Source organism: Coenobita brevimanus, chromosome 89 (assembly GCF_032717465.1).
Source record: "Coenobita brevimanus isolate Jiangsu-jjx chromosome 89, ASM3271746v2, whole genome shotgun sequence".
Classification (NCBI taxonomy): Eukaryota; Metazoa; Arthropoda; class Malacostraca; order Decapoda; family Coenobitidae; genus Coenobita; species Coenobita brevimanus.
The window spans coordinates 12979856-12994034 of record NC_137042.1 but is presented as its reverse complement, the minus strand read 5'-3'; the positions used below and the strand labels follow the sequence as shown (position 1 = coordinate 12994034).

Sequence of the window (14179 nt, the reverse complement as noted above, 5' to 3'; positions counted from 1 at the left end):
TCTTTCTCCTATCATGCTGTCCAACATCTCTATTGGAGGGGGGGGAGAAAAATCCATGGTATTTTTCTAACCACTTGTATGCTTTAAAGATTTCCTACACTAAAAAACAATAGTCAGTTCCATGTAACTCCTTGTGAGGTGTAGCAGTTTGATTCTAGACTACTATAGTTGAAAACATAAGCAGGAAACCAGCAAAAAACTCTGATTAAATTAAATACCAGTAAACTAAAGGTTTCCAGCCATACCTTAGGATCTGAACCAATTTTTTTTTTTTTTTTTTTTTTTTTTTTTTTTTTATAGCCAAATGGTACCTCTGACTACTGCAACTACACTACCTCAATTTACTGTAGAGCTGTACAGTATATTTCTTTCCACATTCTAATACCAGACTTCCATTACTCGAGCTTTCACTTTGAATAACTCATTCATACATCCACCAACTCTACAGTATTCGATAAAAAAATAACCAATTTAGCCCAGGAACATTTTTGTTATTTAATTCTAGCCAATACCAGAAGATTTTGTTCAGCTTAAGTACAACATCCTCATGCTACAGGGGTTAGAAACAATCTCTATAACCTCTACAGCCTAAGCACACCTTTTATTTTATATCACCCTGGCTAACATCAGGTTATTTCATTCTGCTTAGGTATGACATCCTAAGGCTGCAAGGATTAATTTTCATTAGCATTAAAGTAACTCTACTGTAACTCATATCAACATTTGGTATCCAATACAATTCCCTTACATTCACCATCATACTTTCATTCCAGCAAAAACCTGTTGAAACAATCTGAAAATTCCATCAGACCTTTAATCAAAATCATAAAGCAATGAATCAAAAATATTTAACCAGGTTACCTGCATATTTGTGGTTGGTGGGGGCACTCACTATCCACTTACTTTATTTATGTAGTGCTGCTCTCAGGTGTCTGCCCATTCCTCTCTTCCTTCCTTCCTTCCTCTTGTATCTTATTTTCCTTCATTCTGTCCTCATCCTTCTGCCTAAGGGTAACTTTACACTCCCTCTTCTGTCTTCTTTTCCTTCATTCTTTCCTTTTCCTTCTGCCTATGGGTGACTCTACACTAAGTGACAAGCCAAATGGTTTCCTGCAAACCAGGATACCATTTACTACGCTGGGTGGTAACCATATAACCAAATTATGGCACCTGGTGGTTCACTGGGTAATTATGGCACTCTAATTGGACTGTGCCGGTGCAGGTTTGTATCCAAGTGATGGTTGGGGTTTATTGCTCACATAATGTCACTCAGGGATGGGTGAGGCTGGTCACTCTCTCAAATGTCTCCACCAGCTTGCCTAGCCCTGGGCTCCTACGCTCCTCATGGGGCAATGTAAGATTGGATGATGGATGGATGAATGGTTACCTGAATATTTTATGTTTGTAAAAATAATAATCCCCCTGTTGCACTTGGGTAATTTCCCCTTCTTGGAGCAGTTCTCGTTTAAAAAATCACATACCTACGCACTTGAACACACAACCAACACCATTTCACACACCATGTTTGCTGTTCAACTTGCACATGGACTGGAAAGCAACTCTGATCACTTGCATTGGTCAAACCACTTTTACTTAATAAATATATAACTCATCATACCAAACACATCAATCAAAATATAAAGGCAACTAGGATGTCACTACAAAATGATGCATTACATGTACAGGCTACAGTTCTCACCTGACATACTCGCTGGTGATTCTCATTATGTGAAGTGAGAGGGGATTGAGGGCTTGAGGTAAGCAGTTCTCTGCATCACTGAGAGGGATTCTCTCCCCAGTGTCTAAGTTGAGCACCGTAACTTGCTGCAGGATCTCCTGTTACAGTAAAAGTGTCATGTATATTCAGATATCAATATGTTTTTCTCTTTATTGCTCTATACCTTTTCCATTATATTAATATTTTCACAAAAAGTTTTCGTATGGTACTGTGTGTGTGTGTGTGTGTGTGTGTGTGTGTGTGTGTGTGTGTGTGTGTGTGTGTGTGTGTGTGTGTGTGTGTGTGTGTGTGTGTGTGTGTGTGTGTGTGTGTGTGTGTGTGTGTGTGTGTGTGTAAATTCAAATACTGTATATAATAAATAGCCTAAACACACCCACACTTACATATACATACATATACAGTAATTATACAGAATAAAAGAAGCTGGCAGTGAGCAAAGAGTGGATAAAGAAGGAAGAATGGTGGCTAAGTGCAGTGGGCATAATGCCACATAATGAGAATGGTCAAAGAAGTGCAAAGAGTGTGGGGACTGGGGAGGAGAGCAGGTGAGAGTAATACAGTACTGTATGTTAACAGCACATCAGTAAATCGCATACCAGATACTATAATTAGCCAGCTGACATCATCTCATCCAAAATTAAACAATGGAATATTTAAAAAGGCTAAAGTTAGGTCTGAAGGACAGCTGCCTGAAGATGTGGTTGTCACTATTACACTGGGCTGGAATGTGTGGAATGCAACACTAGAAATTTTACATATCTTCATGATAACTCTTATGATGTCCAAATTCAGTGTAGTTTATTAGGCCGACAGCTTCAAAAGCACTATGCTTAGAGCATAAGTTTTGCATATACAGTATGTAAGAATCTTTTACTATTTTTTATATTAGTTTGTTAATAAACAACATAATGAATTATTTTTTAGAAAAGGTAATGAAAGTTACTTTGAAACTAAACTTACTGTGTTATAACAAAGTCATCTGGATACTAAATTTACCATGATTAATATGCAGTACCATATCATGTATAGTACCAGTAACCAACTGTGAGTTTAACTTTGAGAATTAAATTTACTAAAACAATACCTTAAGAAATCACTTTTGAGGACAAGTTAACCCATAGTGACTTTACAATCCCTCTATTGTCTTTTTTTTCCTTCATTCTTTCCTCATGCTTCTGGCTATGGGTGACTCTACAGTGAGTGACAAGCCTAATGGTTTCCTGTACACCAGGCAACCATTTAGTACACTTGGTGGTAACCATATAACCAAATTATGGCACCTAGTGGTTTAGTGGGTAATTACAGCATTCCAATCAGATTCAGTCGGTGAAGGTTTATATTCAAGGGGTGGTTGGGGTTACTGCTCAGGTAATGCCACTCAGGGAAGAGTGAGGCTGGTCACTCTCATCTTAAATGTCAGGACCAATTTGCCTAGCCTCGGACTTCTAAGCTCCTCATGGGGCAACGTAGGATTAGATGTTGGATGGATGGATTATTTAACCCGTACCACACTAGCAACGTAAATCAACGTCCTCTTCAAAAACGCCCATGACATAGATCTATGTCTGCAGCACTGAGAAGTCATTGCAAGCAGCCAAAGTAAAATAGAAGGTAATACTATCTATCTATCTATAGCCCGACGCCCTAATCCCGCAAAGGGTGGCCGCAGACAAAACGCCTCCAAGTCACTCTGTCACCCACCATTTGACTCCCCTCCCCCCAACTCACCCCCCCCTCCCTCATATACCTCTCAACTCCATCCCTCCACCTCATCCTCGGTCTACCCCTCCCTCTCCCTCCCTCCACCTCACCTACATACACCCTCTTAGTCAGTCTTTCATTCTCCATCCTCTCCACATGTCCAAACCACCTCAGTGTATTTCTCCTAATCTTTTCAACCACATCCACATCTACCCCACAACGTTCCTTCACTTCTTCATTCGTCAACCTGTCCCTCCACATGCTCCTCTCAAGTAACTCATTTCCACTGCTCTCACTCTTGACTTGTTCCCTTCTTGCAAGGTCCACGCCTCGCTTCCATACGTCAGGGTAGGGATCACAATACCATCATGCAGTGACTTCTTAACTTCCATACTCACCTCCCTATTTCTCATCACTGCTTTCAGTGTACCAACAACCTTCCTTCCCTGCTGTACCCTTTCATTTACTTCATCCCCCAAAGTTCCATCCTTACTCATCACACTACCCAAGTACTTGAATGCACTCACATTCTCCATATCCTCACCATCCAACCTCGCTAACTTCAGACATTTCTCCGCTAACTTACAACACTGATTTAGGAGCATGGGAGGCACGTCAGTCTTCACAGGCTCACAGCCACTCTGCTCTGTCTGTAACCTTGAAGATTTCAGAAGTTTTGAGTGGCACCAACCTGACTCGATTCAACCTACTTTCTGGCTTTAGTGATTACTTTTATTAGTGCTAGGGATCTTATACTGATGTATTAAGCCCAATTACCCCCAAAAAAAATCCAGAATCAGTTTACAAGCTCACAGATGCTCTGCTCTCTCAGTAACCTCGAAGATCTCAGAGGTAGAGTAGCACCAACCTGACTTAATTCAACCAACTATCTGGCTTTACTGATTACTTTTATTAATACCAGAGAACTTATACTGATGTATTAAGCCATTTTAGCTAGAAAAAAAAAAAAATCCTAAATCGGCCAGCGTAGAGGGGTATCAGTCTTTTTTTTGCCCAGCATGGTACGGATTAATCACCTCAAATCAGTGCATGCAAAGTGAAGATGAATTTCAAAAGTATCCTCTAGTGGATTTTGTACATGTTCCAGTATTCCCCGCTACTCCTATGGACACTTGCTAAATTAATGAAAGAGCCTCCACGCCCATTGCTCACTCAATCTCTCAATAAAGAGACTGACATTTTTGGTGAAAATATCAGAAAATCAAAAAATAAAAATGAGGAGATGAACAAAATGGATTCTTCTCCCATGAAAACAAGTCACATATGGACAGAACATCCCAAAATACAACATACTATTAAAAAATTTGTATTTGTGACAAATGTGGGTGAAAATAAAACAAAATTTTACAATTTTCTCTCCTTCCTACCTTCCCTACACAAGCACTGTATCAGCTGCTATCCTGATAAACAATCACAACAAAGATTCAGCTGCGACTGCAGCAATGCGGGGCGGCAAGTGTGGCTGTGTATGACTACACAGCATGGTCTTTCGTATTAATGTACTTAATATTTTTGCTGACTTTAACTTTTGGCTCTGTCAATTCTGGTATTATATCAACAATCCAACAAGTTTCAGCAGCTAGTGAATGTTTCTTATTTGCAGTACTCTATTTCAGCAAAAAATTATTCCATCTATTTATCTATAGCCCGACACCCTAATTCCACAAAGGGTGGCCAACAAAATGCCTCCAAGTCGCTCTGTCACCCACCATTTGCCTGCCCTTCCCCCAACTCACTCCCCTCTCGCTCATACTGCATACCTCTCAACTTCATCCCTCCACCCCATCCTCAGCCTCCCCCTCCCTCCACGTCACCTACATACACCCTATTGGTCAGTCTTTTATTCTCCATTCTCTCCATATGTCCAAACCACTCAGTGTATTTCTCCTAATTTTCCCAATCACATCCACATCCACCCCACAACGTTCTTTCACTTCTTCATTCGTCAACCTGTCCCTCCGTGTCACTTCACATGCTCCTCTCAGGTAACTCATTTCCACTGCTCTCACTCTTGACCTGTTCCTCTCTAGCAAGGTCCACACCTCGCTTCCATATGTCAGGGTAGGGCTCACAATACTCTCGTGCAGTGACTTCTTAACTTCCATACTCATCTCCCTATTTCTCATCACCGCTTTCAGTGAACCAACAAACTTCCTACCCTGCTGTACCCTTTCAAGCACTTCATCCCCAAAACTTCCATCCTTACTCATCACACAACCCAAGGATTAAAATGCACTCACATTCCCCATCTCCTCACCACCCAACCTCACTGTGCATTCTGTGACTTCATTCCTCTCAAACACCATAACTTTACTCTTGTTTACTTTAACTTTCAGATTCATCTTCTTACACACTGTCCCAAATTCATTCACTAAACCTTGCAACTCCCATTCATCTTCACTCAACAATACTGTATCATCAACAAACAGCAGCGCCGGAATCTTCCACACCTCACCCTCATTCATTAGAGCCACCCCCACATCCACTGCCCTACCTTGCACCTCCTTTACAATCCTGAAACATCATACAATACTCTGTACTGAATTCACAAGGTCCTGTATAAGCACAGCTATCTTCCTAAATGATATCCTTCAGCTGTTGTCCATTTTTCTTCCACACCTCACCCTCATTTATTAGAGCCACCCCCACATCCACTGCCCTACCTTGCACCTCCTTTACAATCCTGAAACATCATACAATACTCTGTACTGAATTCACAAGGTCCTGTATAAGCACAGCTATCTTCCTAAATGATATCCTTCACCTGTTGTCCATTTGTCTTTTTCTCTGGCACACCATTACATCATTCACAGGACCTGTACAAAGCTTCTATTCACAAACATGCTATAACTCACTGGTATGAGTTCTACCATTCTGTTCAACTGATTTTACCAAACCTCTCTCTTTCTTCCACAAAATGGTAAAACAGAATGATAAAGTGGAGGAAAATGAAGAATTCAGTAAACTCACTCAACAAGACCTGTAAACATTTTCTTAACCTACTTAGTCCAGGGCTATCTTCTTTGGTTTATTTGTGTTATCTTCTGAATATTTACTCAGCTTGGAGTAGATATTAATTGCTGGAGGGCTTAGACACTTCTTTAACACACACCTTCTAAAAGACAGATCTTTCATTAGTTTAATAAAATCATCTGTTGCCAGTAGGAGCAAAGTAAAGGACATCTCAGAAAAAAAAAAAAAAAAATGAATATGTGCTTCTGCATTCCACCCAAGCAGAGATCCAAATACTCTGCCACTGTGGGGTAGCAAAATGATTGTCTCTGTATTTAATGCCAATATGCCATTCCGACAAATAATAATCACAAGTTAAAACAAAAATGTACCCAAGAAAAGCAAATACAGCAGGTCAAAGATCTGTCAAATAAAAGTAAATAAAGCAAGTCACAGATCTGTCAAATAAAGGCAAATAAAGCAAGCCAAAGATGTGTCAAATTCTCATCCTCAAAGGCCACTGTATTGTAATTAGCCTCTTCAATCCAGTGACATTTTTCTTACCTTACTTATGCTAATCATGACAATTTTAATCAACTCAAGAAAAGTCTCGGAAACTGACATGGTCATGAAGGCTGTATCTAACCTCTCCACTTCAAAAACCCTCCAATACAGAATATCATCATCTGGTGATAGGAAGATTAAATTTGAAAAAAGATGTAACTGGATTGAATGGGCTCAAGTTCTTAGCTACAAGGAATGCTTGACAATCTTTTGCTCTGTCAATACAGTACTGTACATGAACCTGTCTTGCTACATGATGAAGACTATTACTGTATATGATGATATTAAAGAACTTCTAACTAAACACTAATATTAACAATTACAAACAATAATGAAAGAGCTTTCAATAGCATGTTTCAAGATTCTTTTTCATGGCCTTGTGGTACAACATAACTGCAAATAAATGACAGACTATAAAATACCAATAAATATGTACATAAATATACCGTAAAAGTCCTGCAATCCAAATCGCAGGGAACCAAGGGTCATTCGGACCACTGTTTTTTTCTGGAAAATTGGGAGGACCCTTTAAAAACATTAGAAATATGTACACGATCGTTAAATGAACACTTAAAATGATGTGGGTTGCTTGTTTCACTCACCGGAAATGCATAGAAGTGTAGGTGAATAGTTGCTGGCAGGTACATCTAAGTCTAAGTCAAACCAGATAAATCATCAGATAAAGCACAGAAAATTTTTTAAAAAGCCCAGAAGATTTTAAAAAATTTTGCCTTGACAAATTCGGAGTATTGGGATATTCAGATTATTGGTGGTCGGATTGGAGGACTTTTACAGTAGATAATCAATGAAGTAAAAATACAATCATTTTAAACATATAGTACTGCATAGCAATTAACAAACTAAGAGACGGAGCAAAATTAAAGCACGAAAACAATATTCAACATGGCAACATTAATAAGAGAGCGAGTAAATGATGATACAGTATTCACAACGGATATTAACAGTATGTGGAATGCTTGAGAGATTGGATGACATTTAGAACTGGAAGGTAAGAACAAGGTAAATGAAAAGTAACTGGACAACACTACAAAACACATCTGGAACTGAATGACACTACAAGATAATACAATCAAACTAATGAGAATAAACTTTTGATAAGTGACCCTATGAGTGGGTGACACCTACATTCATATTCTTAAATTTGAGAGGGACTAAGTGTAGCCAAGCCCTAAATTCTGATGGTCATTAACCGAACACTTCTGAGCATCAGATATGATTAGTTTACATGCCACATAACAAGGCATGGTCAACAAAGTAGAAATGCAAAACACATTTTATCCCTGCATTTTAAGACACAATGATCATCAGAAGTTGTGGGTTTGCCTTCTCCTTCGTGATCTCTGGTTCGAGAGGAGCTCTTACTGGACAACACTAACATAGTAGAATCAGAATGGCATTATGAGTTCATGGGTCACTCACTTGGTCACACATCAGGTCATCAAAGTCAACGGAAGACTGCAATATCCATTCCTTCAAAGAGAGGAGATGTTAAGTTATAGCTGAGCCTCAACACCAGAAGGAAGGAAGGAAAGAGAACTATACAGTTACTCAATTCTACAAAAGAATTAGCGTCTGCATAAAAGGACAGTGATAAATATAAAAGGAAACTAAAATGTCATTATGAGCATAAAAATCTTTAAAATTAAGGTTAGTAACAGGAGGTCAGTTTAAAATGCAATATTCAATCATTCCTGTGGCAGCTTAAGATATAGATTTGAGGGCTGAGGGAAGATGAAGAGAAGCGGTCCCAGCACCAAGCCATATGAAGGAATTTAACAAACCCATTCCATATTACCTGTGAGGAACTAATGTGATGACAGTACATTTGGGAAAATATAAAACAGTATGATTATGTAATGTTAAATTATCATACAGCAGAATCTTGACTAATTATGCATGGCCACCATGGGAAAAAAATAATAAATAAATAAATAAATAAATAAATAAATAAATAGGAAGTACAATCACTTACGGCATCTGAGAGCTCTTTGCCAGAATCTGAACGTGTGCGTACCATCAGGTTGAGCTGCTTCATCTGACCCTCACTGCTTGAAGCTGGGCTTGCTCCTACCTCTGTTGAAAGAACATATGTTGGGAAACATCAGGATCAGTACAGGTTACAAAATGAACAACATACCAGGTTGCTGTTCCTGTGGTTCCAGGCTCATTTGAATATGAACTCAATGAACTGCGGGCTGAAGCTGCCCTTCTCCTGCAGACCACCAACCTCCTTTGGGTGAAGGAGATGTACTGTCCAGGTATATCAAAATGAATGGATCTCAAATTTGGATACTATTATTCAGTTTCTTTGAAAAGGACAAATTTTGCAGGCTCTCAGCCTTGGATTCTTTCTTTCTGCATATAAAACAGATAAAATTATCTGGTACCAACAGGAAATTTTGTAAGAAATGTAATCAAATCTAAAGGGTTAAAACTAAAGCTGACCTGATGATGGAGTGTCTGAAGGAATGGATGATGGTGTGCCTGGGGTGCTAGGAGAACCACTGGTAGTAGTGGAGGCAGGCTGGTGGAGGTGCTGTGAGGCTGGCTGGGAGGCAGTGGTGGGGGCAGCCAGGCGGCTGGGGGCACGGGACACCTCAGGGGTGGAGGCCTGACTAGTGGTGTCCTCCGCTTCCAGCCGTGCCAGCTCCTCGGCGCTCGGACCTACAGCCTTGGCATGCTCAGAGTCCTGGAATCAGATGTGATAAACTAAATCCTTATTATAACTAACATTTTTATGTTATGGTACTTGATCACTATTATGTCAACAGAAAATTACAGAAAATTTTCTTACTGAAGTTCCATTGCTACCTTTGAGAGCAGATTAGCTGGTTTCCTGATATATACAGTAACAGATAGATGGAAAAAGCTGTAATTTTTTTTTTTTTTAACAACTGTGTCTTAAAATGTTGACTGCCTGTATTGGTCATGTGCATGTGTGTGTGTGTGTGTGTGTGTGTGTGTGTGTGTGTGTGTGTGTGTGTGTGTGTGTGTGTTTGTAATTCACCGGGTCGGTCAGGATCACTTGATGGTCGTGATCGTCAGCTTTTACCCTCCTGGAAGGGAGCTGAGAGCTCATATAGTCCGATCTAAGGGCAAGGCTGTGACCTTCACACACGCACACACCCATCCCCTTGCTCAAAGGGGACAGTAACCACCCACTTCGTCAGTGAAACTTTTCGCAACCTGAGCGAGCCCGAACTCCCGTCTACCAGATGGCAAACGAGAACGTTACCACTGTACCAGCGAGCGGTGTATGTGTGTATGTGTGTGTGTTTACCTATTTGTATTTACCTCTTTGTAGAATACAGGAAATGAGCAATGCTCCTGTTGTCCTGTCTCCATATCCACATTTATCTAGTCAGCTTTTACACACATGAATGTTTTTCTCCTGCACCACCTTTACGTCTAAGTCGTTCCAAATATTTATGTATTTACCTAATACTTTGTACCTAATTATGATATACACAAAATGTGCTATGCTCGTGGGTTCCCATTGCAGTTTCTCAGTAAGTTAAATTTAACTTTAAACTCATTTACGTTTTTAGACTGGATAATCTCTTTGTCCAGGCTATTCCATAAGTCTATACTTGTGTAAGGAAAGCTATATTTCCTGATATCCTTCAAGCAGCTTAACTTTTTCAATTTCATTCTGTGTCCTCTTGTTGCTCTCTTATCCCATAAAAACAGATCTTCTATATCAATTTTATCTACTCCCAACATGGTCTTGAACACTGCAATCATGTCTCCTCTCTTTCTCCTTTCCTCTAAGGAAGGCAAATCCAGCTTTTCCAGCCTCTCTCTATATGACAGATCTGCCAGACTGGGGACCATCTTGGTTGCTGTTCTTTGTATTCTCTCAACCTTGTTCATATCTTTCTTTTTGTGTGGGGACCACACTACCGCCGCATATTCTAACCTGGGGTGGATCATGGCCACTATCAATTTTTTCATCATCTCCTCGTCCATATAATGAAATGTTACTCTTATGTTAGTCAAGAGTTTATACGTCTCTCTAACTATCTTGTTAATGTGTTTTTCAGGTGACAAACTATCCTGGACCAGCACTCCCAAATCTTTCTCTTCTCTCATTTTTGTGATTAATTCATTACCCAACAAATAATTCAGTGAAGGCCTCCTGGTACTTTTACCCATTTCCAATATTTTACATTTCTTTACATTAAATTTCATTTCCCACATCCGGCTCCAATCATGTATCCTATCCAGATCCTCCTGCAGTATTTTACAATCCTCCTCAACCTCTACCTTCCTCAAGATCTTTACATCATCAGCAAACAGACTTGCATAACTGTTCACTCCATCTACCATATCATTTACGTAAATCAGGAACATTACTGGCGCCAACACCGAGCCTTGAGGGACTCCATTTGTTACTTCCCTCCATCCAGACATCCTATCCTTTATTACTGTCCTCATTTGTCTGTCTCTCAAAAAGTCTCTCATCTATTCCAGGAGTTTCCCCTTCAGTCCTACTATATATTCTAGTTTCCACATTAGTCTCTTATGAGGTACCTTGTCAAAGGTCTTCTCTAAGTCTAAGTGCACACAATCCACCCAACCATCTCTCTCCTGTACCACGTCAATCGCTCTTGAGTAAAAGCTCAACAAGTTGGAAACACATGACCTTCCACTTCTGAATCCAAACCGACAATCAGCCAAAATATTCATCTCTTCTAGATATTTTATCCATCTGTCTTTCAGGATTCCCTCACACAATTTTGCAACCATACTGGTTAGAGACACTGGTCTATAATTCAGGGGTTCTTCCCTGTTTCCTCCCTTGTAAATTGGTACCACATTTGCCCTCTTCCATTCTTGTGGCACTTTCCCCTCTTCCAGAGAACACAAAATTAAACTGTGAATTTTATCTGCCAGTTGTTCTCTGCATTCCTTCAGTACCCAATTAGAAATTCCATCTGGTCCAGGGGCTTTCCTTACATCTTGAGTGTCCAGTAACTTATACACTTTCTGTACCTCCACACTTATATCTTTTATCACCGGTACATTTCTAATCACTCTCTCCCTTTCCAAAAACTCTTTTTCATTAGTGAAAACCAATTGGAAACATTTGTTCATTATTTCAGCTTGCATTGTTGCATCTTTATAGACCTCTCCTTTTACTTTCAGTTTAGTGATTCCTTCCTTTTGTTTCAGATCGCGAACAAATTTATAAAACAGTTTGGGTTCATCCTTGCATTTGTCTATAATACCTTTTTCAAAATTTTTTTCTTCTTCTCTACGTATTCTTGTGTATTCATTTCTAGTTCTTTTATATTCTTCCTTTGTTCTGTTGTTACTTCTCTTCCTCCAGTTGTTCCATGCCTTATCTCTCTCTTTTTTTTGCTATCATACATCTTCTATTAAACCACTCTTTTTTCCTGTTTTCTTTCCCTCCTACTCTTGGTACAAATTTTTCCATTCCCAAATTATAGAGGTCTAGAAAGATATCCCACTTCTTCTGTATCTCTCTTGTTTCTCTGAACTTTCTCCAATCCGCATTTTCAAAAAATTTTCTCAATCCTGTAAAATTTGCTTTCCCAAAGTTGTATTTGCCCTGTCTATGAAGCTCGTCTCTTGGCTCAACGTTCCCTATTATCATCTGGAACTCAATGACCACATGATCACTTTTTCCTATAGGACAGAAATATTTCAATGATTCTATTACATCGGGTTCTTTGGTAAACAGTAAATCTAACCTTGCTGGTGTGTCCTCACCTCGGAACAGTGTCTCTTCTTTGACCCATTGCGTCATCACATTATTCATTATTATATCTAATAATATAGTGCCCCACGAACCCTCACCGCCTCCTGAGTCCCATTCCTCCCAGTTCACCACTTTACAGTTAAAATCAACCACCAAAATTATATTGTTGCTTTTCTCAATTATTTTTTGTAACTAACTAGCCATATCTGACAACATCTCCTGGTATTCGTCATCATTCCATGCTCTCGTCTTAGGGGGAACATACACTACCGCCGTGTCTTTTTTGCCATTCTCTCCAGTTTCTAATTTCATGTATATCACTTCAGCCCTGCCTTCTCCCATTTCCACGGTATCCACATTTATGTTGTTCTTCAATGCTATCATCACTCCTCCTCCCGTTTTTTCTTTTCCGTCTCTTCTCCACAGTTTGTATTTACCATCTCCCAAATGAACATCAGTATCTTCTCTTAATTTAGTCTCTACAAAGCACATGACATCAGGTTCATGTTCTCTCAAGAAGTCGTTTAATTTCAAGCCTTGCCGATATTAAACCATCAACATTAGTATATACCACCTTCAAATTATTTTTGATGTTTTTTATACCCTCTTCGCTCCTTCCCTCCGTCGGTACCACTTCCTCAATTTCTGATCTTTGATAGCCTTCCCCCTTAGTTTCCTTCACTTCTATTTGTGTGTGTGTGCATGTGTGTGCATATAGGCTATAATTATAATTATATATATATATATATATATATATATATATATATACACAGTTTTATACACAGTATATATATACTGTACATATATATATATATATATATATATACAGTACTCTCGCGTCCAACACCCGTCAGTCCAGCACGATTCACGTCCAGCACGGAGAGCAAATAATTAGTATTATTTAATATGATTTAATTACTACAACACGAGTGTGTTAGCATAACACGCACAGAGCTCCGAGAAGTGGGCGAAATCCGCAAAGTTCATCTCTAGCACGATCACCCCCGGTCCAACACGGTCATACTGGACATTCCCATGATGATGATAGCCAATGAAAACCTCTGATCAAGTAGCCTTCCCCGCCCACTACTGTGACGTGATCGTGATGCTGCCCAATTAAAAACGCTTCTGCTGTCACGTGCTGTTTTGTTTAAATTTCTCCCGCCACAACACCACTCAGTCGCATAATTCGCATTGGAAGGTGCTTTTTTCTTGCTGCATTTTCTGCCCTTGTTACTGCATTTTACCCTGCTCACGATGCCTAGGAAGCCTTCCGAGAACTCCAAGAAGCGTCGGCACCTCCCTCAGGCCACCAAGCTAGAAAGCATCGAGAGGAAGAAGAAAGGGAAGAGGAAAGTTGACATTGCCAAGGCCTACGACATGAATGAGGCCAACGTGAGGACCATAATAAAAAACTAAGACAAGATCCTGGCAGCCGAAGGCTATCACACGGCACT

The 14179-nt window shown here is 39.7% G+C and overlaps 1 protein-coding gene across 1 annotated transcript in view; it reads right to left on the bottom strand.

Annotated features, from left to right (window-relative positions):
* LOC145411375 (uncharacterized) overlaps positions 1 to 14179 on the bottom strand; it is a 102316-nt gene that overhangs the window by 40807 nt on the left and 47330 nt on the right. Inside the window, exons 9-12 of the mRNA XM_080281406.1 lie at positions 9443 to 9686; positions 8970 to 9070; positions 8417 to 8467; positions 1700 to 1836 (exon numbers count right to left, since the gene is read on the bottom strand). Of these exons, the coding sequence (XP_080137532.1) occupies positions 1700 to 1836; positions 8417 to 8467; positions 8970 to 9070; positions 9443 to 9686 (533 nt within the window). The remainder of the gene's footprint in view (positions 1 to 1699; positions 1837 to 8416; positions 8468 to 8969; positions 9071 to 9442; positions 9687 to 14179) is intronic.